Raw genomic sequence first — 25,891 nt, 5'->3', positions numbered from 1 at the left:
TGGACATCAGGCAAAGTAACTAAGTACATTTACTCAAGTACTGTTTGAGGTACTTAAGTGCTTCCATTTTGTGATTCCTACTTTGTACTTCCACCCCAACTTGTACTTTCTACTCCTTAACATTAACTTGACGACTTTAGTTATTTTTAATATAGAGATTTTGACACAATTGACAGTAAAACAAACGTGTTAATGATTAAACGAGTGGTTTCAAACTTTTTTTTTAGCTTCTGAAATCCCACAAAATACCTTGTGCATTTAGGGTCACATTTCGGATGTTTGAGTCAAGTCTTTATTTAGTGACACTATTAACAACTAAGCTTTTCACGTAAGACTTTTGCAATAAATGTTGACATTATTCGGTATTTCACCCATAATAACCCCATACTTTTCCTTGAGGTGCCACACGGACTAAGGATGCCAAGGAGCTCCTTTACGCCCGACAGAAGGTGGTGGTGACCACCAAAGCATTTGGGCTACAGGCCATCGATCTGGTCTACATCGACTACAAAGATGTGGAGGGGCTGAGGCAGCAGGCCAGAGAGGGCGCTCTCATGGGCTTCACAGGTGAAGTTTCCACTATCTAATCTAATCAAAGGGATATCTGCAGTTGCTTCACATCGTTCTCATTTGTTGTTCTTTATTTCTATGCTGCATCTTCTTCACTCTCTCCTTTGGCACAATGACAACTTTCTGTTCCAATCAACATACAGGAAAAGTTTTTACTTTTCCTTCCCCTGGTTACTGTGTCTTGCTGCTCTTTCTCGAAAATAAGAAAATAGTTAGTTGATACATTTTTATGTTTTTAAATGTTTCCTCAAATGTGGGACGATGGTAAAAATCTTTCGGCTGTTGAATTGTTACTTGTAATGCAGATCGTAATGAAAATCTGACCTCGAAATGATTATTGTGTTTGTGGTTTTAAAAGTGGTTGCCTGTCTTTATCTTTTTTGTGCTTTTGTTGGTGCTAAAGTAATTTGCTTGTCCGACATTTCCCTAGTTTCTTGTCATGAATGGTTTTGTGTCTGTTTTGTGAACCCAGGTGCTTACCTTCTTTTGTGTACGTGCATACAAGTATGATTACAGGGAGTTATTAGCAGAATGTGGTAGCGCTCTGTGTCTCTGTTGCCATGCAACGCTTTAAGAATGTGTGTATGCGTGCATGTGTGTCTGCCCTGCAGACTGCATGGAACAGACCACAGAGGGCAGGACAGCTGTTCCAAGTGGATATAAAAAAAATTTCATTCAGTAAATGAGATGTATTTGTTCTGATATTTTCATCCCTTGAAAACTGATTAATTCAGAATTTCCAGGGGTGCCAAAGCAGAAAAATAACTACACTTCACTGAATATTGTTTTGTTTGTTGTGCTGTAAAGTTAAATTTTTTTGTCTTTCGTTAAGCGTTAGTCAGGTTTCACACTGAGATGGAGTAAAAGAGGTTGTTGGCTTAGAGTCAAGTCGAAACTCTCTATGTTGCACTGCTCTAGAAACACACATGTATGAACCTGCACTTAATATCATCACATCCTCTCAGCTGCTCGTCGTCTCATACACAAACTGATTTTCCAGATGACCTCATATGCCACCTTCACACTCTGGTGCTGCAGGCTTGCTTTTGACTGTGTGTTTACATCAGAATGACTCAGCACTTGTCCTGCAATTTAACACGTGTCTTTTCTGCAGTTCTATAATGAAATAATTACCCAATGAAATTCAAGATTCTTCATCATCTAAGCAATGCGTCAACCTCAACCCCAAATCGATGCAAATATTTTACATATATTCTTCAGTTCTGTTAATACTAGTGTGAATCAGAATGATTTGTGTGAACAGAAATTCACTGAAGAAGGCACAAGGTGATGTTCAAAGCGGATGGACACTGACAGCCGCTCGATGAAATGAGTGGTCAGATTTGATATGGAAAGTGCCATTCAAAGCTCTGGATTAGTGGCTTACAAGCCATGGGCACTCTGTACAGTATAATCTTGGTAGCTATTACTGGCCTGAGTGTGCTTAAGCAATAATAAGGTGCAGCCAAAAGCTTCTACCTGTGCAGTAATTGACCTTGTCACTGCCTAAGCTGCATACTGGACCCATTAGCACAGAGTACAGAGCACACCAAAACCAGGTGTTTCTTACTGGTTCACAGGATAGTGTGAAGGCGCCCAGAGATGACCTTGATATTTAATAGTGCTGCAACTTTTATAATTACCTTGCACTATGCACTTAATGATCCTAGTAAATATATTTGCCTTCCGCAAAATTTAAGATAGTTCGACAAAATCCTCTGCTCTCAGGGAGTGCATTTCACTTACCATCCCCGGGACCCTGCCTATCATTCGCCTGAGAGCACTTTGCTAAATAGCAATCCTCCAATGAGATGCCAGCTCCACATGGCAGGCCAGGATTGGCTGGAGGGCATGAGTGATGCATTTTAAGAGAACCAATGGGTTGTGACTGAGGGCACCTGAATCACCCTGTCTGTGTCTCTTCACTCAGTCATTCTCCTGTCCTCCCACACACACACACACACACACGAACACACACACATACAAAGACACGGTAAAACAGGTGGCAGAGAAAAAACACTCCTTGCTTCATTCATCTCAGGATGCAACAAACACACTGCAGTGAAACAGATTCACAACATTCACATAGAAAAAGTTGGAGAAATACTCCAATATCGATATAATTTCAATGCTGCAAACAAGAGGATGCACGCACACAAAAACAAACACACACACACACTGTGGCCCTGGGGAGTCCTCAGGCTGTTTGTTCAACCGAAAATGTGCAGTAACAGCAGGGGGGCCAACCTTTTTCCCTATCAAGGGCCGTTTCAGGTTTTATAACATCCTTCGTGGGCCATACTAAATTATTGAACACGTATATCACACTAACCTCTCTGATGCGACGGCTGGAGCTGCTTCTCTGTTTGACAAGGCGACTGGTGTCAGGCGATGATGATGCTATTCACGCCGAGTTTTAGCCAAAATATCTTGCTCAAACAAATCCTCACCTTTGGTTAGTGCCTCATATGGCTCGCAAAGACAGGAATTCCTCCCTGGAATCAAACTTGGCAGTAATCGCACGCACAGAAATGACTAGCTGTGCAGCGTGTTTGTTATGTTGTTTAATCACAGGCCAATGAGAAAAACTAGATTTTTTTTTTTTTTCTTACCGTCTCCTTCAGTGTCTTTCAATACCTTGTGCTGCATCAGTAACCCACTCTGGGATGTTGTTTTGAGACATTGGCTTCATTTCACTTCGTCTGGATCCAACAGCAACAAGGCACAGTCATTCACAAATTCCCCATTTGAACCTATTACCTTGCTCACTACAAACCTTGGCTCTATAACATTGTGTTTGTCAGAATATGGTCTTCTGAAAGCTCCTTACTTCACTTAACTTTATGCAAGTGCATTCGTCCATCCAGTGTAGCTGCATGTTTCTAGCTGTAATGACCCTCATAATTGTTTTCATTACTGTGAAAGTATCCAAACAGACTATTTTTACTTCAGCAACAAAGAATTGCTTGTGCTTTTTCTGATGCTCAGCGATGACGTGTGACGGCTGCGTCTGTTTCGTTCACCTTGACTGTGACCTGTCAGGAATAGAGCTTTTTTTGAAAAATTGTTTTGTACTGCTGTGTCAAATTGTCTTGCGGGCCGCGTGTGGCCCGCAGTCCGAACGATCCAAAACTGTGTTACAGTCTATCACAAACACACATCATCAATCGTGCACTTACAGCGACCCACAAACACAAAGTGGCTTTTGAACCCATTTTGCAAACATCCCTCGAAGGTATCTGTTTGTTATGAAGTGCATTTAATTAAATAAACTCTCTCCCCAGTTATTGTTCGAGCATTCACCTGCAGCGTGTTGATTGTGTAACTGTGGTGTGTGTTTTTCTGAGGTTAACTGGGGTGAACGGAGCTGGATGAAGGGAGTGGATTCTCTCCTCCCCTTTCCTCTCCTGTCTTGCCTCCCCTCATCTTCCCCTCCTCCTCTCCCCTCCTCACCTCTCCTCTTCTCCTCCCCTCTCCCTGGCAACATTTTTTTTTCCTTTTTGCCCGTGCTGCCCGCCTGCTTAGCCACCTTGAAGGATTTGTTGTCGGCGACAGTGCTAAGCCCTAAAGTGTTGAGTTCCTGCTGGCTGCCGCTGAGCCGTCGTTCTCACCAGACATTTCATAACCTTAACTTATCACTACAAGTTTGATCTGCAAATGTACACGGGATTATGTCTGTGGCGTTCGCCCACATTTAACTGAGAGGGAACGGGAGCAGGAGGGTAGGAGGGGGTTGAAGATTGTGTCAGAGCCTTAACACCGTGTTGGCCTTCAGTTTCAGACGAGATGTAATTTCTGTAAAGAAATGTGTGCAACTGCTGAAACATATCTATATCCTCAATATATGGAAATGATATGCAGTATAAAGATTAATTTATAGAGAAGACAATGAATTTTCTTCATATTTAATTTACTTTAAATTAGCTTTATTATTTACATGAACATGATATGAATGTTTTTGTTTTATCTCCTTGGCATTTTCTCTATGATTTACTTGACTTGTGTTACATTGTGCTTGTCTTGTTTATTTGTGTGTGTCTGCTTTCGGGCGTCCAGACACAATTAGGCTGTTCTCTTCTCCATCGGGTGCTGCTCAGTCACATATTAAAGTCTAACTAGGCATTCAGCAGAGTCTCTTCTTGTCAGCAGGGCTGAGACTAGACAGGAGACACTTGATATCCTTCATGATGTCTCTGATTCACTGCACTGAACAGACTCACACATATTCACAAATATACAGTTTGGTCTTCTTGAATTTCCCTTTTCCTCTGTCTTCCTCCTCTATGTATGGTCACCGCCCTCTTAGCAGAAATCTATCCCCAATCTCAGACTTTTTTATTTTTTCCATTCCCTTCTAAACGGCTCTTTTGTTGCAGCAGTTTACAATGGTGCAAACTGTGTTATTCATTCATCCCTGGCAGCCAGTAAAAGTTCAAGTGTCTCCTGTATTTAATGGAATCTAAATTCCCCTCTCTGTGTTTCTGTGTGCAGGTAAGCAGGTGATCCACCCAGGGCAGATCCAGGCTGTACAGGAAGAGTTCTCCCCCAGTCAGGAGAGGGTCCAATGGGCCAAAGAGCTCATTGCTGCTTTTGACCAACATCAAAAGGAGGGCAAGGTAAAATTAACATATTCGCCAAGAGTGAAAATCACAGAATTTTGGAAATAAAAAATGCATTTATTCTCTTATATATCAGTATTTTGATCCTAAGTAGCCAGGAGAAGGAAAAAGTCATACAGGACTTGAAAGGTGGTTTTATTATTTGCTTTAAATGTCATTTTGCCACCGCAGAATGTACAGACAAGACAAAAAGTCATTATACTTTACAAAGGCTTCCATCTCATTTATATGTTGCTTTAATTTTCAAATAAAACCGTGCATTCCTCCAAAATCAGTTAATTAAAAGATATACAGTCCATTCTCATCTAAAGAATATCCAGGGGATTTTATTTTTGTAAACAAACCTTTCCTAAATGTGCACCTCCAGCATCATGTCGTATTTGTGCTGGTTGTGTTATCTGAAGCCAGGGGTCTCTCTGCCTCTCTGTCTCCGTTCTGGGACTCAGCCTGATCCTTTGTGTGTCCTCACACACCTCTGTAGTTCCAGAGAATACATACTGTACACCCCTGGGTGACTCTCAGACACATCACAGGAGATGAGGGGAGGGGGGGGGGGAGGGGTTGAGCAAATTAAGTGTACAATATTATTGTTCCTAATTTAGTGCATGGTTGGATCCTATGTGTTGAGCTCTGTGGGCTATCTGCTGAGGTAATACACAATCTGCCCACACCTCTCCCTGCCAGGGCTGCTCCTACTAAGCATCGCCCGAGGGATTCATATCCTACCCATCCCTCTGCTCTGCTGGTGTGTGTGTGTGTGTGTGTGTGTGTGTGTGTGTGTGTGTGTGTGTGTGTGTGTGTGTGTGTGTGTGTGTGTGTGTGTGTGTGTGTGTGTGTGTGTGTGTGTGTGTGTGTGTGTGTGTGTGTGTGTGTGTGTGTGTGTGTGTGTGTAATGGTTTGAACAGTGAGCAGGGTCAGTCTCTTTGTCTAACAACACGACAGGTGCTTGCTTTTCATAATTCTCACCTCCAGCCATTGACTGTATTTCCGAGTTTAGGATTCTGGATATTCTGTTTTAGAAGAAATATAAAAAAAATATTCACTCCTGTCCTAATGTCTCAAAATAGTATTTTATTCCAAAAGATGTTATAATTCTAACATTTTCTTCTCCTGCATCCTTTTTTGTAATGCTTGTTTCAGAGTACATTACATATTGAAACCATTAAAGTGTCTAATTCAAAAACATAAATAAATCCTCATATTCACTCAAAACATGAATTGTAATTTCCATCCAGCGATCTACTTTATCCTTAACCAGAGAATATTTACAAGTGCATTTACTGTGAGTGTCTCTAACGTTTCTCCCTCTGCTCTCGGCCCTGTTGCCAACCTGTTCAGGGTGCGTTCACCTTCCGCGGCAGCATGATTGACATGCCCTCGCTGAAGCAGGCGCAGAACATCATAACCCTCTCCAGCGCGGTGCCAGAGAAATAACACCAAATTGGGATGGGACCAAAAACGGGAGGAACCACACACACCACTAAACCGTGGACCGCAGAGGTCAAGGCGGAATGAAAAAAATGTTGCGACAAAAAGTAGCGCTTCAAAAAAACAACTTGACTTTGTTGCCTGACATAAAAGGACAGTGGGAATGTTTGGTGTTGATTTAAGTTTTTTAATAATTGTTCACATATGTCCCATTCAATTAAGTTGTGTGCTTTGGCAGTTGCAGTGAAGTTTCACTTTTTCTGCCGAGGTCCATTTACTTTATGACTATATACTGAAATGTATTCATGAATATAAACTCTGCATGTAGGGAGCACCAACAGAAAAACCTTTGGAAACCAAGCGTTGAAGATTATTGCCCATGTGTGGGCACTTTCTTGGCAGTGTGTGCACCATCAAGACGCTCTCCTGTGTATTAGTCTGTGTGTGTGTGTGTGTGTGTGCGTGTGTGTGTGTGTGTGTGCGAGCGAGCGAGCGCGCGCCCATGCCTCCCATCTCTTCTAAGTCATGATGAATGCTCTTGCATCTCCATGGTCCGGGCAGCTGGGCGAAAGGGTAAACAAACACAACAAGCCACTGTTGTTGATCTATTCATTGGGCCCCAGTCTTCCAGTCAGGCCTCAGCCCCCCCGCCCAGGGCCTAACTCACAAACATCAAAGTCCTGCTCGCTGGAAAAAAAAAACCTAAAAAAGAACCGCAGATGGAAGTGTGTTAACTCACGATTTAGCTTTTTTGTGTCAGTCTCCTTAGTAAAGACATGCAGCTCGCTCTGTGGAAGCTGCGAGCCTGTGGTCTTGATGGAGAAGGCGTGCGGTGTCAGACACACCATGACCTGCACGAAAAATAAACACTGCATACATACACATGCTGCGGCGGGATTCTTCACCCGGCCTCTCATTTAACACACACCAAAAGAAAAAAGTTGAACTTGGATTTGCAGCTATTGCTTCTCGGGCGATTCACCTGTTTATCAGCATTTGCTTCGTTTTTATCAGCGGTGATCAAAAAAAAAAAATGAGCTGAACCCGTTTGTTGTTCTGTCATCGAATAAAAGTGCGACGTGGCTCCGTGCAGTCGTGCACATGTGACTTTCCAGAGACAGAGAGGTGGGTGTGATGTTGGAGTGAGACAGATTAGTGGCCATGTTGCTCCAGCAGACCAGGACCGGGGCTTTGTCTCTCTTGACTGTGGATGGGAGGATAATTGGGGGGGTGTTGAATGGTTAATAGTGCCATTGGTGACCATGGTAATGAAAGGCACCATTCCTCCCCTACCCACCTCATCCACTCATCCCTCTCTCTCTCTCCCTGTGTCTCTCCCTCTCTCTCTCTCCCCTACTGTATCATCTATTGTGTCTGGGGCAGGACTGTGATCTGTGCCAGGCCAGGCCAGACACACACACAAAAAAAAGAAAGACCGAAACCACTCCTGCAACCGTCCAAACCCCAGAACAGTAAGCTGTCTCTTTGGCATCAGGCCACATATGTCTCTCACAGGCAGCTCACTTTTTCTTTTTTTTTTCTGTCACGATTTCGCCTTTTGTTTGATTTTCACCAAATCGACAACACTGAGGTCGGTGGAGAAAAGACCCTGTCATACGTGTGTGACGTTATTTTGGGTGGAGCCACTTTGTGAGGCACCGCAGCACAGATGTCGGACATCGTGTTATATTCTTGAATTTGTCGGACTTGAATGGTAAAAATATTTGAAGAGGATGTTTCTTTTACTTGTCACATACACAGACTGTGAGTAGCCTGTGCTGGATGTTTAAATCGTAACATGTACATCGTCATATCTACTGTTTTTGGTTGTTTTGTCATTAAATGAAACTAAGGATTTTGATTGAACTTAACTGTGGGTTTTTTATTTAATTCATTTATCATTTGTTGTAGCTTCATCATGGTGCAATTTGAAATGAATGGACAGGTTTCAAATACCTCAATGCCTGTATGAATAATTTAAAGTACTGGCAGGTTTGTATTGTTTGTGCTCAAACAATTAAACATGTACAATTAAAGCTATTGGTTGTATTTTTTGCTTGTAACGGCAGCGTTTGTTTCTCAGGCATTGAGATGATTGTAGTTACAAAACATTTGACCTCCTCAAATGTTTATCAAATCCCCTCCAATGAGTCAGAGCACATGAAAGGCTGCAGGAAATCAGTCCAAGACCCCATGTTTCCTCCGAATCCAGCTCAGGGCTGAACACAGGCTCACCGGGTGACTGCACTGGGGACAGAGATGAGTCTGATGGGAACAACTTGGCTTTTCCAAGCTGCTCTGCACCAACAGGTGTCCCCCCACACAGACAGGAAGGAAGATCTCAAAGCCGAGAGGAAGCAGCTCGGGGCGTCCTGCAGAGGCACAGAGAGAAAATCAGGATGATCAGGAAATCAGTTGGCCAGTTTGGATTTTTAACAGAACACAACAATCCTGGAGGTGTTCAAATGAGCCACGTGCATTATTTCTCTTTTCTTTTTTTTAGTTCAAACCAATAATCTTGCTGCTGTTTGATATTTCCACTCACATCCAAGCCTTTCTCTCTCTCTCTCTCTTCCTCTCTCTCTCTTCCTCCCTCCCTCCCTCCTCCTCTCTGGATAAAGGTGAATCAAACTCTGGTCTTCACGGAGCTGGTTTCTTTCTCCTCTTTCTTTGCAGCTCGACCACTTTGCACTTCAGAAACATTTTTAAAGAGAGAGAGAGACAGAGAGAGAGAGAAACCAGAGGAAGATTTCGATGACATCTCTGTAGATTAGAGGAATGCATCCCTGTCTGCCTCCGCTGTGTAATTCTACATGACATTTCTATTATGCGTGGAACTGATATAATCTCCCCAGTCCGCCCGGCGCCTTTATTTAAACACATCTCTCCGGTTTTATTCCCTGAGAGAGTAAATTACAATTAACACGATTATAACCTCACGAAAATTGTGACGGGAATCAATTAGGCTGCGAGCAGTTACTTCATAGCCCGCTAATGTGCTGGTCGAGATTGCTTTCATAAATTATGAGGGACACGCGCAGGCGGAGAAAATGCATGTATGCAAAACACCGTCAGAGGAAAATTAAAACGAAATGTTTTACATATTTTTCCATTAATCTAAATGGGACCCGCGTGGCAGAGATGGTTTTATTCTAATTCCACCCGCCCGGGGATTCCCCCCCCAAATAATGACTTGATGTTTTAATAGACTTCTAATGACAATATATGACAAACTAATTGCAGCAAAGGAGGAGGAAAAAAAAGATTATTCCGGAGCAATAATGCACGTCGTTATTGGAGCTGCAGCACAGTTTGAGGAGTGTAGAGCTATTAGCAAAAGTGCTGCAGAAGCTGATCAACATAAAACATTTAGTTGAAGCTAATTAACTCTGTTTCAATATTTAGGAATGCAGTTGAAATAAACGAGGACGTTTTCAGGGAGGCTACAATATGGCGATACCCCCGAGAGAGTGTAAAGAAAACTGTAATTCCTTCATTTAGAATAAAAAACACATCGAATATATCAATTGTTTCTCTTAAAATAACAATAGAAATAATTCAAATTAAAGTGAAATTAATCATTTTAGTTTATTTGTGATAGAAGCATGCAGCAATTTATAATTTAACAATAAATATTGGAATAATCCAGAAAGCAATTTTGGAACGTTTGATAAAATACAAACATCAAATTTGGATTCATTTAAAATCAAAATCTGCATAAAAGCGGAACTGAATTTACTTTCAGAAATTGTAGCCCATTATTCCTCCAATTTTATTCCTCTGAAATTCCAGCGACTCGTTTTCAACCCACATCCTTTTTATTCCCTCTCCGCTGACAGACGCATGTCCGACCTCCTCTTCTCCTTTATTCTTTTCTCTCTCTCTCTCTCTCGCTCTCTCTCTCACACTCTCTCTCTCTCTCTCTGATCGTTTGCATGATATGAAATTCAGCGCGGCCTGTCTGTGCTGCATGAGTGATCTGGCACATGTGGACCATTACTAACTTCATTTGAGGAGACCTTTTGTCTGCAGTGTCTCCGTCTGCAAAAAAAAAAAAAAAAAAAAAAAAAGGCAGACTGAGGGGGACAGAGTTGAGTGGCATGAATCAGGATCTATTGTTTTTTCCTTTCACCTTTATCATGACATAAGTCTTTTTTTTTGCATACAGTGCATCTAAACACACATTTGTTGGTTTAAAGCTAAAATATGTTCTCGAGCTAAATACTTCTATTTTTTTCTACCACTGCAGCACAAGTGTGGACATTCCCTCCACAACAGATATACTTTATATTGTGGGTTTACAGCTGCAGCCCACCTGGCACACGGGCCTGTCCTGCAGGTGATGGAGAAGGAGGCGTCTTTGTGTATTTATCATTTATTTGAACCCATGCACCAAAGTTCTGCAGGCCTCCTCCATATGAGGGATCTCCTTCTTCTCGCGGAGTTAAGCTCTCGGAGGTTCGTTTTTCCCCCTCAACTGTCTGGGTGTTTTTCACCTGGAGGGTAAATATGAGAAAACAACAATTACGCGTAAATGAAACGGACTAAAGACTTGACGCGCGTCTCCTTCAGATGTGCTGAGTGTTATGTCTCAAAAAACAAGGGTGAGTATACGTTAAAAAAGAACTACCTTCCCTCCTGACTCCCACCTCCCCTCCCCAGACTGTCCTCTCCTTAACGGGCCCAGATCAAAAGACCCACCGGCCCCGGCAGAGACCACTAAAAAACCCGGGCGCTTTGTCTGCGCGCTGGCAGGACGGAGGGACGGAAGGGTGTCGGTGGGGAGGAGGAGGAGGAGGAGGAGGGTGACATGGTAATGAGACTCGTTACGCAGCGACAAAAAGTCTCTGCAACTTTTCTTTTTTTTTGTTAACTCCAAGTGTCCATCTGTCCTCAGATCTGGCACTTTTTCAACTTGACTGCAGATAAAGTTTTTTTTATTTCCAACAGACTCCACTCGTTAATGTTTTATTTGCATGTGCAGATTAGTGCGCAAAACACAGTCATGTGGTGCACAGAGTGTGTTTATTTTATTTCCCCCATCTTCAAGTGTAAATATCACATATTCGTTAACGTCCCACTTCGATTAAATTTAAGGGCGAGGCTGAGAGGCTGGAGCCGGGTCTGTGTGTGTTGTCCCTGAACGCAGCAGACAGGACCGACCGGTGGGAAGTTTACGTGACTGACACAGACGGTGTGAGGGCGGGAGAGAGAAAAGGTAACAGCAGCCCATAAAACGAGCAGGTCAGCGGCCAAACAGGCGATGGATGAGATCATAACTCTCCCCTGACAATGACCGGGGATGCGTCTTTATCGAATTCTCACACAATCCACTGTGGAAGATTGCACAAGCAAACACATGAAATATATGCGTATTTGTGTGTGTGCGCGCGTCCGTGCCACTGTAATCCCGCTGTTCTCTCGTTTTGTTATGTAACGTTTACCTGGACAAAATCACCGTGTGCGCGTCATCACCTTTAACATTGTATTTGTGTATTTATCCAAAGCAAAATTACGCAAATCCAACTTGAACTCTTTGGGGCGTTCATATTTTTTTTCTGCAGCCCTTTACTAGTGAATAACAACTTCAGTTCAAAGTTCAAATATTCCCAAACCTTAAATATAACGCTCTTGGAGTTTAAACTTCTGTCAGTGTTTGACGTGGGATTTTTTTCGAGTCTTAAAATGCTTCGTCTTCTCTTGCGCATTGGTTTCGAAACTGAGGGACACACCGATGTGAGTTCGCTGATAATTTCCCATTTCACTGCACAATCGAAAGCTGCAGCTTTTGATCTGCGCCAGCCTCCCTCGCTCTCTCCCTCCCTCCATCCTCCTCTCTCCCTCTCTTTCCCCCCCCTCTGTGCCGTCGAGCAGGTGGAGGCCGCGCACCTGCACACACAGCTGCGCGCACCTTGTTATTGCTGCCGCTGCGTGACGCACAGATGAGCGCAGCACACAGCCAACAACACAATCCCGACAACACAAACCTCTGAAGTACCACAGCTCTCCCCCTCACACTGCTACAATTCATTTGTATGGAGGGGCAACCAGACAGGAACTATTTCTGATCACAATCGTACACACATATGTATCTTTAATCTAAATTCAAAATGAAATGTAATAGTTTTTAATAATGGCGTTTCTTTGATGAGGTGTCGGATTTGGATAAGGGTGTAGCCTATTTATCCTCCGTCGTCTCGCCGTCTCTATCTCTTGTTTGTCATGCTCTGGACTTCAACGCGACACCATCTAATCCAATTAAACACGATAACCCTGGACTCACGTATTATTCTCTTCCTTTTCTCCTTCGAGTTGCTGACAAGCACTCTTGGTTTTGTGTGAAAGAGAGAGTCAAGAGCCCTCTCTTAATCCCGGGCACGACTAAAAGTGATTGAAAAGTGAAAGAAACCCCCTCATTGGTCCTCGAGCTATAGTGTTTTTTCTTTGTCCGGTGCACTGGTGCTTTTTTTTTTTTTGTTGCGCCCATCGTGCGTAAATATAGCACTCCATTAATTTAGGCCTTTTCATGAGAGGAAGCACCTTCACTGAGCCGGTGACAGATATTGGCTGGTATCACAGATGAGTGCCTTATTGAGACAAAATACATAAATGACGTGTGGTGACATTTGTGTTGGTTAAAAGTTGAAGTTAAACAGGGTTCAAGAAACAATTACACTCGATTTTGAACGCACTTAATTAGTCGTTAGTTTAAAGGGTTCAAGCAGATTAGATCTGTGCTTTTTTATATATAATGACCGATAACACACACACACACACACACACACACACACCAGCATCTTAGAATCTTGTGCAAACAAACCCCATTTCGAGAATAAATTTCAACAACCAACGACAAATCGACAAATTTCAATTAATTAATTAGAATAATTACGATATTAAAATATTCCCGATAAACTCATTGAAAACCCGAGGACACGAAACGTATTGTAGGTGTTGCAAAATGACAGGTAATTGACATTAATCCGCTCTCTCTGAGACTCAGGGGGGATCTGAAGTAAATGGGGATACGGTTAATGAAGCACCACTTGCCCTTTGAATCTCTGTCACAGTGTGCAGCTCGGAACTTTCCAGAAACTTCCTTCGTTAGCTCCCAGGAAATGCATCATGAAACATGCAATGGGATGCGATGGCGCGGGTTGGACTTATTAAAGGATTTCATGCGTAAAACTTGTGGTTTGTAAACTCTTGTCGGGCGCGATTTTGTTAGAATAAGAAAAGAAAAGAAAAGTCCTATTAAAGTGACGACTCAGTTCATTGCTCTCGCTTTATTTGACATCTCGGACGCGTTGTGAAATTGATGCTCTAATAATGCGCCATTACCCAAACCCTCTCAGTTCTTCAGCAGCCGCACTCATCTTATTATGCTTATTATAATTCATATTGGGAATCTTCCCTATAGGAGCTGTGACAGACAGACAGAGGCCAGGAGGGAGAGGCTGACTTTGCGCGCAAGGAGTCGCACCTCTCCGCTCCATGCACTCGCCGCTCGGTGCTACAGGGGCCTGCGTAATGAGGGCACCTATGGGGCCCTCCTGGATGGAGAAGTGGCCTCACCTCGCCATGGCCGGTCAGAATTGGAGCACCGGCACCTGGCGTCACCCCTCTTCCCCGGCTCCCCCTTGGGCAGCGCCTGCCACAGCCCCCCCATCACTGAGAGTTCATAAACCCCGCGCCACAACTTTTGACAACGATAATGATGTGCATGGTGATGCTGGAAATCTGAAGGAGGGGCTGCGGTAGGGAAATAAGGAGTTTCTGTTCCGGAGGTGGGGCCCTTGTGTTTCTCCTCAGGACCAATTCCCTCCTGATAGAAAAGCACCACTGTGCAGCCATGAATACTCATCTTCTGGCCCCTCTCCTCCCAATCCGAGTGGAAGCTGCTGGTGCAGGCGCCTGCTATAAAATGTAAAATCATACACTCAAAAATAAGTAATGCTATCATCGGAGTGGAGGGGATCTTTGTAATCACCATACACGTCTCCTGAGAGTCACCGCTCATGTTTTCAATCTTGTGGTGAACTATCAGTCATGTTAATAAAATGTTGCCATCTCTCAAGGTTTAGTGTCACTGAGATGGATAAGCTTTGATAGTTTGTGAGATATACTGTCATTTACCATGGCAAGTGTCTGCGAAGGGCCAAAAGGTGCCCGTCCCCGACGGAGCCGGCCTAATTATACAATTAGTCTTGTGATTGGGAAAGTCCAGAGCTAAGTGTCCTGTGGGACAAGCAGACACATTATGGCTGTCATCAGCATCTTCGCTGCAAGTGAGAGAGCCCGGCTTAGTACGTGTGCTGCTGGACAGTGCAGGGTGGAGATTTCTTTCATTCAACATTAACGTTCCGGTTTCTTAATCAATGCTAATTGATGCCAAACCTCTATTCTGTGGTATAGAAAGTAATGAATGGAGAAGTGGAGGTGGAGGTGCATCCCGGACGCTATTAATACCATAGGTCATCTTGGTATTCAATCATTTAGGTCTTAAACCTCATCCTGGGCCCAAGCAGACCTAAACCACAGCTCTTTGAAGCCATCGGTCAGATGGAGACCCCATATCTCAATTGTATTGCCTATCCAGCCATATTTCCTTTCGGGCTTATCCCTGGTCAGTTGGAAACATCAAGACACCACATTTTCTTCTGCTCGTCCAGAGCCATATCTGTCACGGCCAAACCCCACATCTGTTTAAGAGAATGGGCGTGAGGCTTATGATGTTTGGGTTTCACGCAGGCACCTCCATGAAACCAGAGGGAGGTCTGCGCTCCACATGGTTGAGGAGGCAGCGTTGCCTCCACACTGGATACTTTACTGCTATAGTGCACTGGTTTATCACATTGGATTAGAGCTCCTACTGGGAGACTGGAAGCTGAAGATGATTGGTAACCAACTTCACCAGTTTGCCCGTGATGAACATACAGTGGCTCAGCTACGTGAGGACAGTCAGGAGGCAGGAGGCAGGAGGCCGAGCTGGAGTAGATCCCTTATCTGCTTTTGGCACAGATGGAATCTTGTCTTTCTTTTAGAGGGATTCTCCAGTTCACTCCACTCGTGCCTCCTCTCTCCTTATGGTCGTAACCCTATTCCTCTTCTTCCAGTCCCTGGCTGTGATAGAATGATTTAGCCCTCACACTAAATGCTGACCTTTTCCACAATAAAACCAGATGCATTCAGGGTCAAACCCTCTGATGTTGCAGATGTGATAGTTCTGCACAAGTCTGGCACTGATGCCAATCTTTTGGCCACAATGGAGGGAGTTATGGTAAGAGAGAAGAAGCCGAGTGGTGGTGGATTAAAATGGTGGACTGGCACTATGCTGTTGAAATCATTTTTGGTCAATCGTATATAGTAAAAAAGGTTGAAAGGGAAGTGGATACATTGATTTGAATTTAATCCTGGATTATGCTGGTGAGAGTAATCTGTGATATATAAATAAACCAACACAGGCCTTAATTTGTTATTGTGTCCTTGGTTAGTTTTATAACCAGTATAAATCTAAAGGAATATACTTCATTGTGAAGCTGGTAGTTTTGGGATCTCTAAAACAGCCCTCGACATTAAAGTACTTATCTGAAACTTAACTGAAACAGATTCTGTCTCAAAGAGGATGCTCTTCATGTGCCAGAGGTGAAGCTGTTTCTTTTAGTTCAGTCTAAAGTATCCTGTAAGCAGTATCCTCCCTGGGCACAAATCAAAATCTCCTACATTACAAAGTCCATCTGCTTCTCTCTGATAGAGCATATAGTTCACCATCTCCCTCCACCTGCTCAGCTCTACTTTCCAAGTACGCTGAAGCCTACATCCTGCATTTAGAGGCTTTTAGGAAAAGCCCTGTCATTCAGTAAGAGACTACTGGGGCAGCATGCTCTCGCTTATCTGCACTTTACTTCCTACTTTCTGGCCGGTGGGCGATATAAGGGCCAGGTATAGCAGGGCCTGGCTCATGCGGTTGTCCGTGGACGACCTTGCTCTCCTCACCTACAGCCTTGGAGTGGCTCCCAGTCCTGGGATGGGGCTTTTGGACCGGCCCCAAGTCTCTACCCCCACAGATGTTACCGAGCCACCAGATATTATGTCAGTTTCTGAGTGATGTATCACGCTCCTCTGAGAAGCAGTGCATGACTATAAAGTAGCAGGGACACACATGACAACATAAAATCAGGTAAATAACCAGATCCCTTAATGAGTTAGTTAGGATTTTACAATTATTATTCTCTGGTGTTACACAAGCTGTCATGTCAGGGGTCATTTTCTTGTTATGGGCAAAGTAGAATAAAATGCTTTTTAACATATAGGCCAATATGAAAGAATTTTGGAGACAAAATGTTTCTGCTCTTAATAACAGATTGCATTTGTGAAAATATATAATATATATTTCAGGTTGGGACATTAAATATGTTAATGCAAATATACAGGTTACCTCTGTTGTGTTTAACAGAGGCCTACCTGTTGGCACCTGTTTGTCCTGTGTAACCTTTTATTTCCCATATTTCGTTTAGATGTTATTTCACTTTTAAACATTTTTTTTTTTTACATAAACACAAATTTAAAGGATGAAGAGAAATATGTTAGTCATGCCTTGACTCATTTTTGATTAAACGTAGTAAAGTTAATAAATTAAAGCAAAACATTTAGACGCTTCCTCCATGAGGACAGCGATGAGCTGTTGTGACTAATGGAACTCATATCCTACTGCCACTTCACCAGGAATGTAAGAGAGGACACAGTCTCAAAGTTAAACCGTTTTCCTCCACGACGCACGGTGCTCTGCAGGTTATAATTACATTTAATTGCAGAAGCGCCACAACCTGCAAGACACCATCGTGTCTAAGTGTCGCCGGGACGAGAGGGGAAACATGTTTGAGTTATTAAGAAAAATAAAAATAATCATGTGCTCGCTGGGTAATTGATTTAATGAAGACTCCTATGAAACTAAAACCAAGTACAGGTCAGTCGAGTGACCCCCCCGGCGTGCGCATTGTCAGATGTTTAACTCCCTCACTCCTCTGGGAAAGACATCGGGGCTAATAGGTGAAACCACAGCTGCTGAAGTTGGGCTGCAGAGGAGCGACATTCCCACCGCGCACGTCCCCACTGCCCGTGCGTAAAAGCGGACTGAGATTTTTCACGGTCCCCCTCCTCAGCCTCCGCAGTCCACGAATCAGGAGGGGATGGATGGTTCTTCTCCAAAAATACACAAGTTTAGAGTCGCTCCTTTAACTTACTTGTCCCCTGCAGGCTGCACTGCACAATCTGCACTGCCTGTTTGCAGAGTAGAAATTAAGCTGAGTCCATGCGCGTTGCTGCCACTGGAAGAAAAAAAAACAACAGTTCCGAGTTGAGGCAGTCTTGGAGAGTCTCGGGAAAAGCTGCAGCAGCAGCAGCTGAACCGCGTGTGTTTTCTGACTTGATCGTGAAACTTGAGATTGGAGCTGCAGGTACATGGGGCTCTGAGGAAAGTGGGCAAAGTGCCTGGATGGCACAGAGGCTTCGTGGCTGTAAAAACCGTTGTGTTTGTGAGAAAAGGAGTCTGAACAACGGAGGCTTCACACTGTGACAAAGTTTAGACTCAGCCACACAAACAGGTGTGTGTGTGTGTGTGTGTGTGTGTGTGTGTGTGTGTGTGTGTGTGTGTGTGTGTGTGTGTGTGTGTGTGTGTGTGTGTGTGTGTGTGTGTCAAATACACTTTAATGTACAGTGGTTATTTAGAAATCTGCCTATTTGGCTCCAGAGCAAAGTTTGACAGTGCGCAGTAATATAGTGCTATTACAACTGTTTTTCCTTAACTCTACATTACACGGTGGATTTGGGGGTAAAGTGAAAAGCAGCAGCAAAATAATACCCGGATTAAAAAAAAAAACTATAAATAGTGGAAACAATAAAAGTCGAAGGAAATATTTAATATTTTAAATCAGACCCCTGCTTGAGAACAGGGTTCTTCACATTGAGCTGTAGTTTGATTAAACAAGAAAATATATATATAATATATTTCGCTCTACTGTAAAAACACAAGTTGAACTAAAAACTCCATTTACTAAACATTTCTCTTGGAGTCAGTTAATTCTTAGTTTTCATTTATAACGTTAAGGAACAATATTGTTCTGATTTAGTTCGTTTATTTCGTTCTTTAATTTGAGTTTTGTGGCAGCTATCACCAGGTGCTTCTGCTCTGCTGTACTTGATGTGAGGAGGGTTTTCTCCACCCCTGTTTGGTTTAAATTGTTTTTAAAAAATCCGAACACTAAAATTAAATGGAATAACCCATCCAAAAATACGCACTGTACACCCCCCTCCTCTTTTGAACCCCCCCATACAGTAAGTGAGCACAACTCCACCGCTGCTGAGGTGCTCTCCGATGCAGCTCCAGGCGCAGGTGCTCGCGTCCAGTGACGCACACAGCTTTTGACAGGAACTCCAAACTTTAGGTGACCAACGTGATCACTCCACCGGCCACTTTTCGTGCGCATTGTGCCAGCAGCATTCAGGAGATGGATAATGCTTGTAAAGTCTGACAAGACAGCATTTGTTTTGGTCCTACGCTCGTCTGAGAAATTATCATTCACCCCCTTTAAAGGGCGCAATTGAGAGGCTGCGGCGTTTTCACTGCGACTTTTCGGCTTTGTCCTCTCCAAAGTGGCGTCTGCATGTCTGACTCTGCCGGTTACTGATTTGCAGGCAGTGTGTTAAGGTGGCCCATGTAAGTGATTTCCACGGGCATCCCACTAAAGGAGAACAAATCGCTGACAAAGGAGCGCCTTTCCCATTCAGCAGCGTCGTTAGGACAACCAAAAAGTATTTCTCAGATAATAAGTTCTACTTCAAAGCGTTTCTCACTGAAGGGTGACGGCTTCACTCCTTTTATTAAGTCCCCCTCCTCTTTAATGCCGAAGGAACTGTCTGTGGTTATTCTTCATCGTGTTTATTTTGCAACATTCATTGAGCACTTGTTTCCAAACAGGAGCGAACAAGAGCAGGCTCCTCTTTAGGTCCTGTTAAAAAGGTGGAGAGGAGGCCCACAGCTCCTCGCACTCTCTGAATGGGGCAGCAGATGAAGTGCTTTTTAGAGGACAGCTATAAAAAGTGATAAAGGCCTTATATTTACAGCCCAGCCAGACAAACCTGCACTTGTATTTTTTTTTTTTTTTTGGTATTAAAGCTCATGCTCATGCTGCTGAAGTGGTTCCTTCCTCCTGGTTGTAAAATGAGGTTAATATTTGTGATTGTTCTCACTCCGAGAGCTGATTAAGAGTGTGTGTGTTTTACGGCCACATAGTCTCAGCATCCTCCAGGTTGACCAAAGTCAAGTGTCTTAATTGAAGCAGCATGGAAGCTCATAATTAGGATTTTCATTTTTCTTTCATTTTTTTTTGTTGTTGTCGTTCTCTAAATTCCCTCCCAGGTGAATACAACCACAGATGCCTCCAAAGAGCCTGTGCGTCGTCTACCTGCCACCGGTGGGTTCGCTTGCATCTTCCGGAGAGACGGCATCCTGCGCTTCTACTTCATTTAGTGGCAGTTAGTGTTTTTTCCCCCTGCGGACACACTGGGATGTGAGCGTCTCGCTGCCCAGTCGCCATAGAACTCCTAACGCACCGTGAAGCGGCCGAGCCTCTTCCCCGCAGAAAGCCGCAGCCTTTGAAGTGGCGCAGGACTCGCGTTGGTCAACTTTAATTCTATAGACTGGACAGGCAACTCTTTGAAAGTGAGCCTGCGCGTTTTAATGGAGGAAATAAGAGGGGGAACTTGTTTTATACACTCCATACAAGGCCTTGCGTATTGTCACGTATCTTTTTATCTTTTATTTTTTCCCATGAATGATTCATGCCTCGGCTGCTTTGTGCTGTCGCGCCTTTCAGAGGCAGCGCCATCAGGGGGCTATAAGTTTTCCCATTAGCTCAGTGATTAGTTTATACCAGCCTCTTTGGCCCGTTAGGCCCAATTCGGAGGGGTTTTTATAGGGAGAAGTGAACAGAGCCGCTTCTACGGTTCTCATCTGACGTGGCTCTGACATTAATGTTTTGTTAAACCTTATTTACAGCTCACATTAAAAGAAAATGTAATCTCACAATCACACCAGTCTATCTGGATTAATACTCCATTTATATGTTGCAAATATCAAAATCCCTTCAAATTCACTCATAAAAACCATAACAGTTTGACACTTGTTAATTTTACTGTATACCTCCTGTTATTTTTAATTATTTCTTAAGCAATAATGTATATTGTGAATTAAAATTTGAACATCAAGGGTCTGCACAGTCATAGCTGATTCATCTCTTTTTTTTTTATCCATCACGTCCAACGGGACCATGCACCTCAGAGAGAAAGACAGGTCACTACAAAAGGCATGCGAGAAAAGGACTTTTTCACATTACACAGCCTATTCAAGTAAATGTTTTTTTGTCTTTTACAGAACACAATTAAAAATTAAAAAAACATGTTGAAAAAAAAAAAAGATATAAAAAAAAACAGCATCAGCAGGGTACTACGCATCACCAAAACTGATATTATTATTCTTTGGTGTTTCTGTAATTCCAGTACAACATTGATACCAGCAAATAAATTACCATGTACAAAACAACAATTTTTTTTTTTTGTAATTAAAACTACACAACATTCACAAGCATCAGTACAGTTACATATATACAAATCCTACAGGGTCAAAGCCTGTCAGTGTAGACATTTAGGGTCTCCAGGGACTTACTCGTACTCTTTAACGAGCATTACACTTGTGTATTGCGCATAAAATATAGTCTTAAATAGTTCTTAAATATTACAAAAATTCCATCCAAACACATGAATTGTATAAATCTGAAAAGATAAAATGAGAACCCTTAAGACACACAGATTTGCCTCCTTGTTTTTTTGTTTTTTTGTCCTTGTCACTTTATCAAAGTTTGTACAACATCTCAGAAGAAATCACATGAAAGGAAATTTTGAAAATACAAAATGAAAAGCCTCAACTCTTCCCTCTAGATTCTGTCCATCAAATTGTTTAGTTGCCAGTTGGGATGTTACAGGAGCGGTACCATTTATTTCCCTTAAAGGTCTGGGATGTGACAGTGATTGATAGCAGCCCAGTTATTAAACTGCAAGGTGATGATGGGAGGTCACATGGAAATTGACACTTCATCACACCAGTTGAGTCCTAAGACATGCAGTTAATTAAACCCTGCATCCTGGGGTTGTTGTAAAAGAAAATCTGTTTTGAGAGATATTTTCTGAAATTGGAAAAATTGGTCCTTTCAAATAAGAGGCAATGGATTTTAAACCTTTTTCGATTTCATTTCTAATATCAGTTAAATGTTTTTATTTTGACACTTGTGATCTATATTTTCTGAAAGGTCAGGGGTCACTGCAGAGGCATTTCCTCCTCGTGTGATCAGGCCCGCGTTGCATCCACCGAGCACATGTGTGTGTTAGCTGCGTTTAAATCATACAACAGTGGAAGAATAACAGATCAATATCCCAACGTTGCGCGCGGTCACCATGGATCAACACACTTTACACTATGGATGGCGTTTGACAGTCACGTGGTCGGGGGCCCATCAGAGCATCGTCCTCGGGTCTGTGTGTCTGAAAGAGTCCTCGTCGTCCGAGTCGGACGTTGGCACGTCGCTGGAGGGGGTGTGCAGGTGGTTGGGCCCGCCGCTCCCCTGGCACACGTACCACTCGTTGAGGTTGGTGACCTGAGGGGAGAGGTTCGCGGAGCGGTTCCTGTGCGCGTCGGAGTGGGGCGAGAGGGGGTCGCCGAGGGGGTTCGTGGACGAGATGTAGGTGACGTTGGTGGACGGGGGCGGCGGCGACTTGCAGTGCACCTTCATGTGCTTCCGCAGCGAGCTCGGGTGCGTGTAGGACTTGTCGCAGCCGCGCACTTTGCAGTAGTAAGGCTTGTCGCTGGTGTGGACGTGGGAGTGCTTCTTCCGGTCGCTGCTGTTGGCGAATTTTCGGTCGCAGCCCTCAAACTCGCACTTGAACGGTTTCTCTCCTTGAAGGAAGAAGGAGAGATGGAGAAACAGTTAGAGTCAGTGCCATGTGGAATAATGCCACACGTCTCCATGCAGGGATTTCACATTTTTTACGCACGCCACAAGATTAGAATTCATTTTCCATCTCCTGTAACTCAATGGACCACAGCTTCTCAACATGTTCTCCTTAAATAAGTACGACATGTGGGCATTTCCCCATTAACTGCACTTCTCCACTGGGGCCTCCTCCTCCTCAGCAGCAGAACGTATTCACTAAACATGTACGTTGGAGCCACCACTGCACACCCACTTGTCCAAAGCGTTTCCCTGTGTAAACGTGTGTAACATGCCTCTGGGCCTTCTGGTTACATATGTGGGGGAGTGAGGGGGAGACCACCAGGAGTCATTTATGTAGTGTGGCAGACTTTGCTATAACTCATCACACACTCTCACACACACACACACACACACACACAAATGAAAAACATGTTTTTTTCAGATTTGTCCCCATGCTGTAGGGCATGCATGCAACATTTTGGATTTATGAGCAGTGTTACTTTTTTAAATCCCAATCAGTTGCAAGGTGTCACCTGAACTTTCTGGTGGTTTGTACATTTTTGTTAGATTAATTGTTTTATTTCCCTCGGGTATTTACCGTCATTCACTGCAGTGTAGAGGCCTGACCCATGTTGGTGACATGACGGCCAACATTAAGTTAACTTGACCCACAAGGTTTATACACCATCTAAGACATCCATCTAAAGGATCACTTTGATGTTTAGGAAACATTGTGTTGGACTTTAAGCTCCCTGAAACTCTGGCCAGATATTCACCATGATGCAGTTATTTTTATTGGACAGTGCCAGGACATACTACATTTCTCTAAAGGAGGTGATAGCCTGTAGTTCAGACTCCTCATGGTTAAATCAATCCACTTTATGCTAAGATAACGTGAACCACGCGCCACAGACTGGACGATGCACAAACTGAGCTTCTGCGTAAACGTCCTACGCCTGAAGATAATTACTTTTACGCGTGTTCGAGCGCTGCCCTGTATGTACGTAAGCACGTTTTGCAAATCATATGCCCTTATCCCCTCACGCCTACTGCAGGCGTCTCTGTGAGTAAAAAAAAAAGGTTTATGTTAAAGAAAGGAAATGAAACACGTTTACTCACTGTGCGTATGCGTCACTGAATAAAAACACTTTTCCGCTCGCTTGTGCGCTCTATTACGCACGGTCGCCCCGTCCATCCGTTTAGGATGTGAATAGTAAAACAAGGTCGCCACTCACAGGCTACAATGCCACGCAATCGAGTGAGATATTTTCAGATTGCCGTGAGCACGGTGGACACAATTAGAAGCACTGACCTGTGTGAGTCCTCTTGTGAATCTTCAAATTCTCCGAGCGAGCGAACACTTTTCCACAACCCGGGAAAGGACACGGGAATGGCTTCTCTCCCGTGTGAACTCGGATGTGGTTTATCAGTTTGTACTTCGCTTTGAACGCCTTTCCCTCGCGTGGACACTCTTCCCAAAAACAGACGTGGCTGCTCTGCTCCGGTCCCCCGACATGCTCCACCGTGACGTGGTTGACCAGCTCGTGCATGGTGCTGTAAGTTTTGGAGCAGGGCTTCTTCTGACTTAGCTCCTGGTCAATCCATTTGCAGATCAGCTCTTGCTTGATGGGCTGCCGCATGTATCTTAAAAACGCCCCCGCCGCTCCGTGAGGAGCAGAAGCGATGTTCACATTGAGGTTCATGGAGTTGTAGCTGTGGAGAGAAGAGGGTCCATAGTGCTCTGGCCTGTGCCCGAAGTGCTCTGGCCTGCCGTAGATGTCCCCCGGTATACCCAGGCGCATCTGCCCGTTGAGGGCATGGTGGTGGGCACCTTGGGACGCTTGGTCGTGAAGTCCAGTAAAAAGTGAATGGGCCCCACTTTCCGCGTGCCCATAAGCACCTGTTGGGGAGATGAACATGCCATGGTGATGAGGGGAGGAGGCGGAACTATGCTGGTCGCCAAGTGCATGCATAGCAGAGGCTGAGAGTTCTCTCCTGAGGATGAAGTCCCTGCTGCTTGAGTAGCCTGAGTGGGGGTGAGCCACGGGGAAACCAACTGTGGTCTGAGCAGAAGTGAAAGATGCCGCGGTCTGGGCTTCGGGATGGCTCTGAATGTGCTGAGATGGGCTAAGTTTGAGAGCATTTGTCTGTGCCATGTGCTCTGGTCCAAATGGAGTGAGTGCCACTCCGGGGTCGTTGCCCAGCTCCCCAGGGTGGAGGTGGGCATGGTGGGAGAGAGGGTGATGCCCCCCTAGCCCCGGGAAGCCTGTCATATTCTGATGAGGAAGGGGTTGAGTCGCTGCCAAATCCGCTAATCTTAACGCTGGATTCCTCTTGCTTAAAGGGGGCTCCATAACTACACTGACTAGTCCATCCGCACTCTCCGCAAATGTGTTTCACCTCACCACGCGCTCTAAAACATTAGGAAAATATGTATATAAGGGCTCTATAAGTTCTTTTGTCCGGCTTCTAACTCTGCTTGCTCCTTTTCCCACTCTGTCCTCAAGCGATTGGCAGAACATACAACAGTTGGAGGACACAGTGGGGAATACAGTTTAGAAATGGCACTGCGGGTATTGGACGGATTTCGGTGACTGGCAGTTAGGGGAACGAAGCGATTGGCTGTCGTTCAGCGCAGGGGCTCAGCAGGGTTCCGCCCCCTCACTCCCTTTATCGCTGTTGACTCCAAAAAGTTGTACTCACAGAGTTACCAGCAGTTGTGTTTGCGCGGCTTTCTGTTTACTGGTGCCGCCGCATGTGGATGAGCCGAAATGTCAGTTTGTGTGACGAGTGCAGCCCAGTTTGTCTCTGCTTCGCTGTGTCCAAGGGTCTGCGCCGTGATTCCACGTCGCCATATGGGAATAAAAGGGGGGGGAATGGCGCGCGGAGCTGCTGCACGGATGAACTGCAAAGACATAAAGTTCCATTTATTTGGGGTTTGGGACATTTTAAAACGCATTTTGGACAAACATGCACCCCAGACACAGGGCAACGTGATTTATCTGGGAAATATAAAATGACAAGAACGCACCTGTGGAAATGCATCGCAGTTTAATTATAGGCTGCAAATTATTTTATTGGAAAAAACTGCCAAAATATATAATAAATGAAAAACACCAGATAAACAGATTTAATGTGATCATTTCCCCGGTAGAGGTTATTAATCATCATCATCATCATCACCAGTATATGATTCACTCTCTGTCTGTGTTCATTTCAATAATTTGACCA

General features: G+C 44.0%; 2 protein-coding genes across 3 annotated transcripts in view; one reads left to right on the top strand and one right to left on the bottom strand.

The window, feature by feature from the left end:
• The window catches only part of clybl (citrate lyase beta like), a 68,177-nt gene extending 49,854 nt beyond the window's left edge, over window positions 1–18,323 (top strand). Inside the window, exons 6-9 of one of the 2 annotated variants that reach the window (XR_004612534.1) lie at window positions 400–567; window positions 5,062–5,186; window positions 6,528–7,053; window positions 18,221–18,323. Coding sequence is in view for 1 of the 2 variants with exons in the window: in XM_034574553.1 (XP_034430444.1) it covers window positions 400–567; window positions 5,062–5,186; window positions 6,528–6,623 (389 nt within the window). In the remaining variant the exon portion in view is untranslated. Of the gene's footprint in view, window positions 1–399; window positions 568–5,061; window positions 5,187–6,527; window positions 8,479–18,220 lie in introns of those variants that run through there. The other variant, XM_034574553.1, reaches the window with a different exon arrangement.
• Window positions 18,324–20,800: 2,477 nt separating this feature from the next.
• On the bottom strand, window positions 20,801–25,402 carry zic5 (zic family member 5 (odd-paired homolog, Drosophila)). Its single transcript, XM_034574693.1, has 2 exons — window positions 23,973–25,402; window positions 20,801–22,623 (listed from the first exon to the last, which is right to left on the bottom strand). Exons 1-2 carry the CDS (start codon window positions 25,012–25,014, stop codon window positions 22,184–22,186), a joined length of 1,482 nt encoding a protein of 493 aa, XP_034430584.1. The 5' UTR covers window positions 25,015–25,402; the 3' UTR covers window positions 20,801–22,183.
• Between the last annotated feature and the right edge of the window lie 489 nt (window positions 25,403–25,891).

Source organism: Hippoglossus hippoglossus, chromosome 21 (assembly GCF_009819705.1).
Source record: "Hippoglossus hippoglossus isolate fHipHip1 chromosome 21, fHipHip1.pri, whole genome shotgun sequence".
NCBI classification, from domain to species: Eukaryota; Metazoa; Chordata; class Actinopteri; order Pleuronectiformes; family Pleuronectidae; genus Hippoglossus; species Hippoglossus hippoglossus.
The sequence above is the reverse complement of the archived record's forward strand: the minus strand, read 5'-3'. Positions and strand labels throughout refer to the sequence as shown.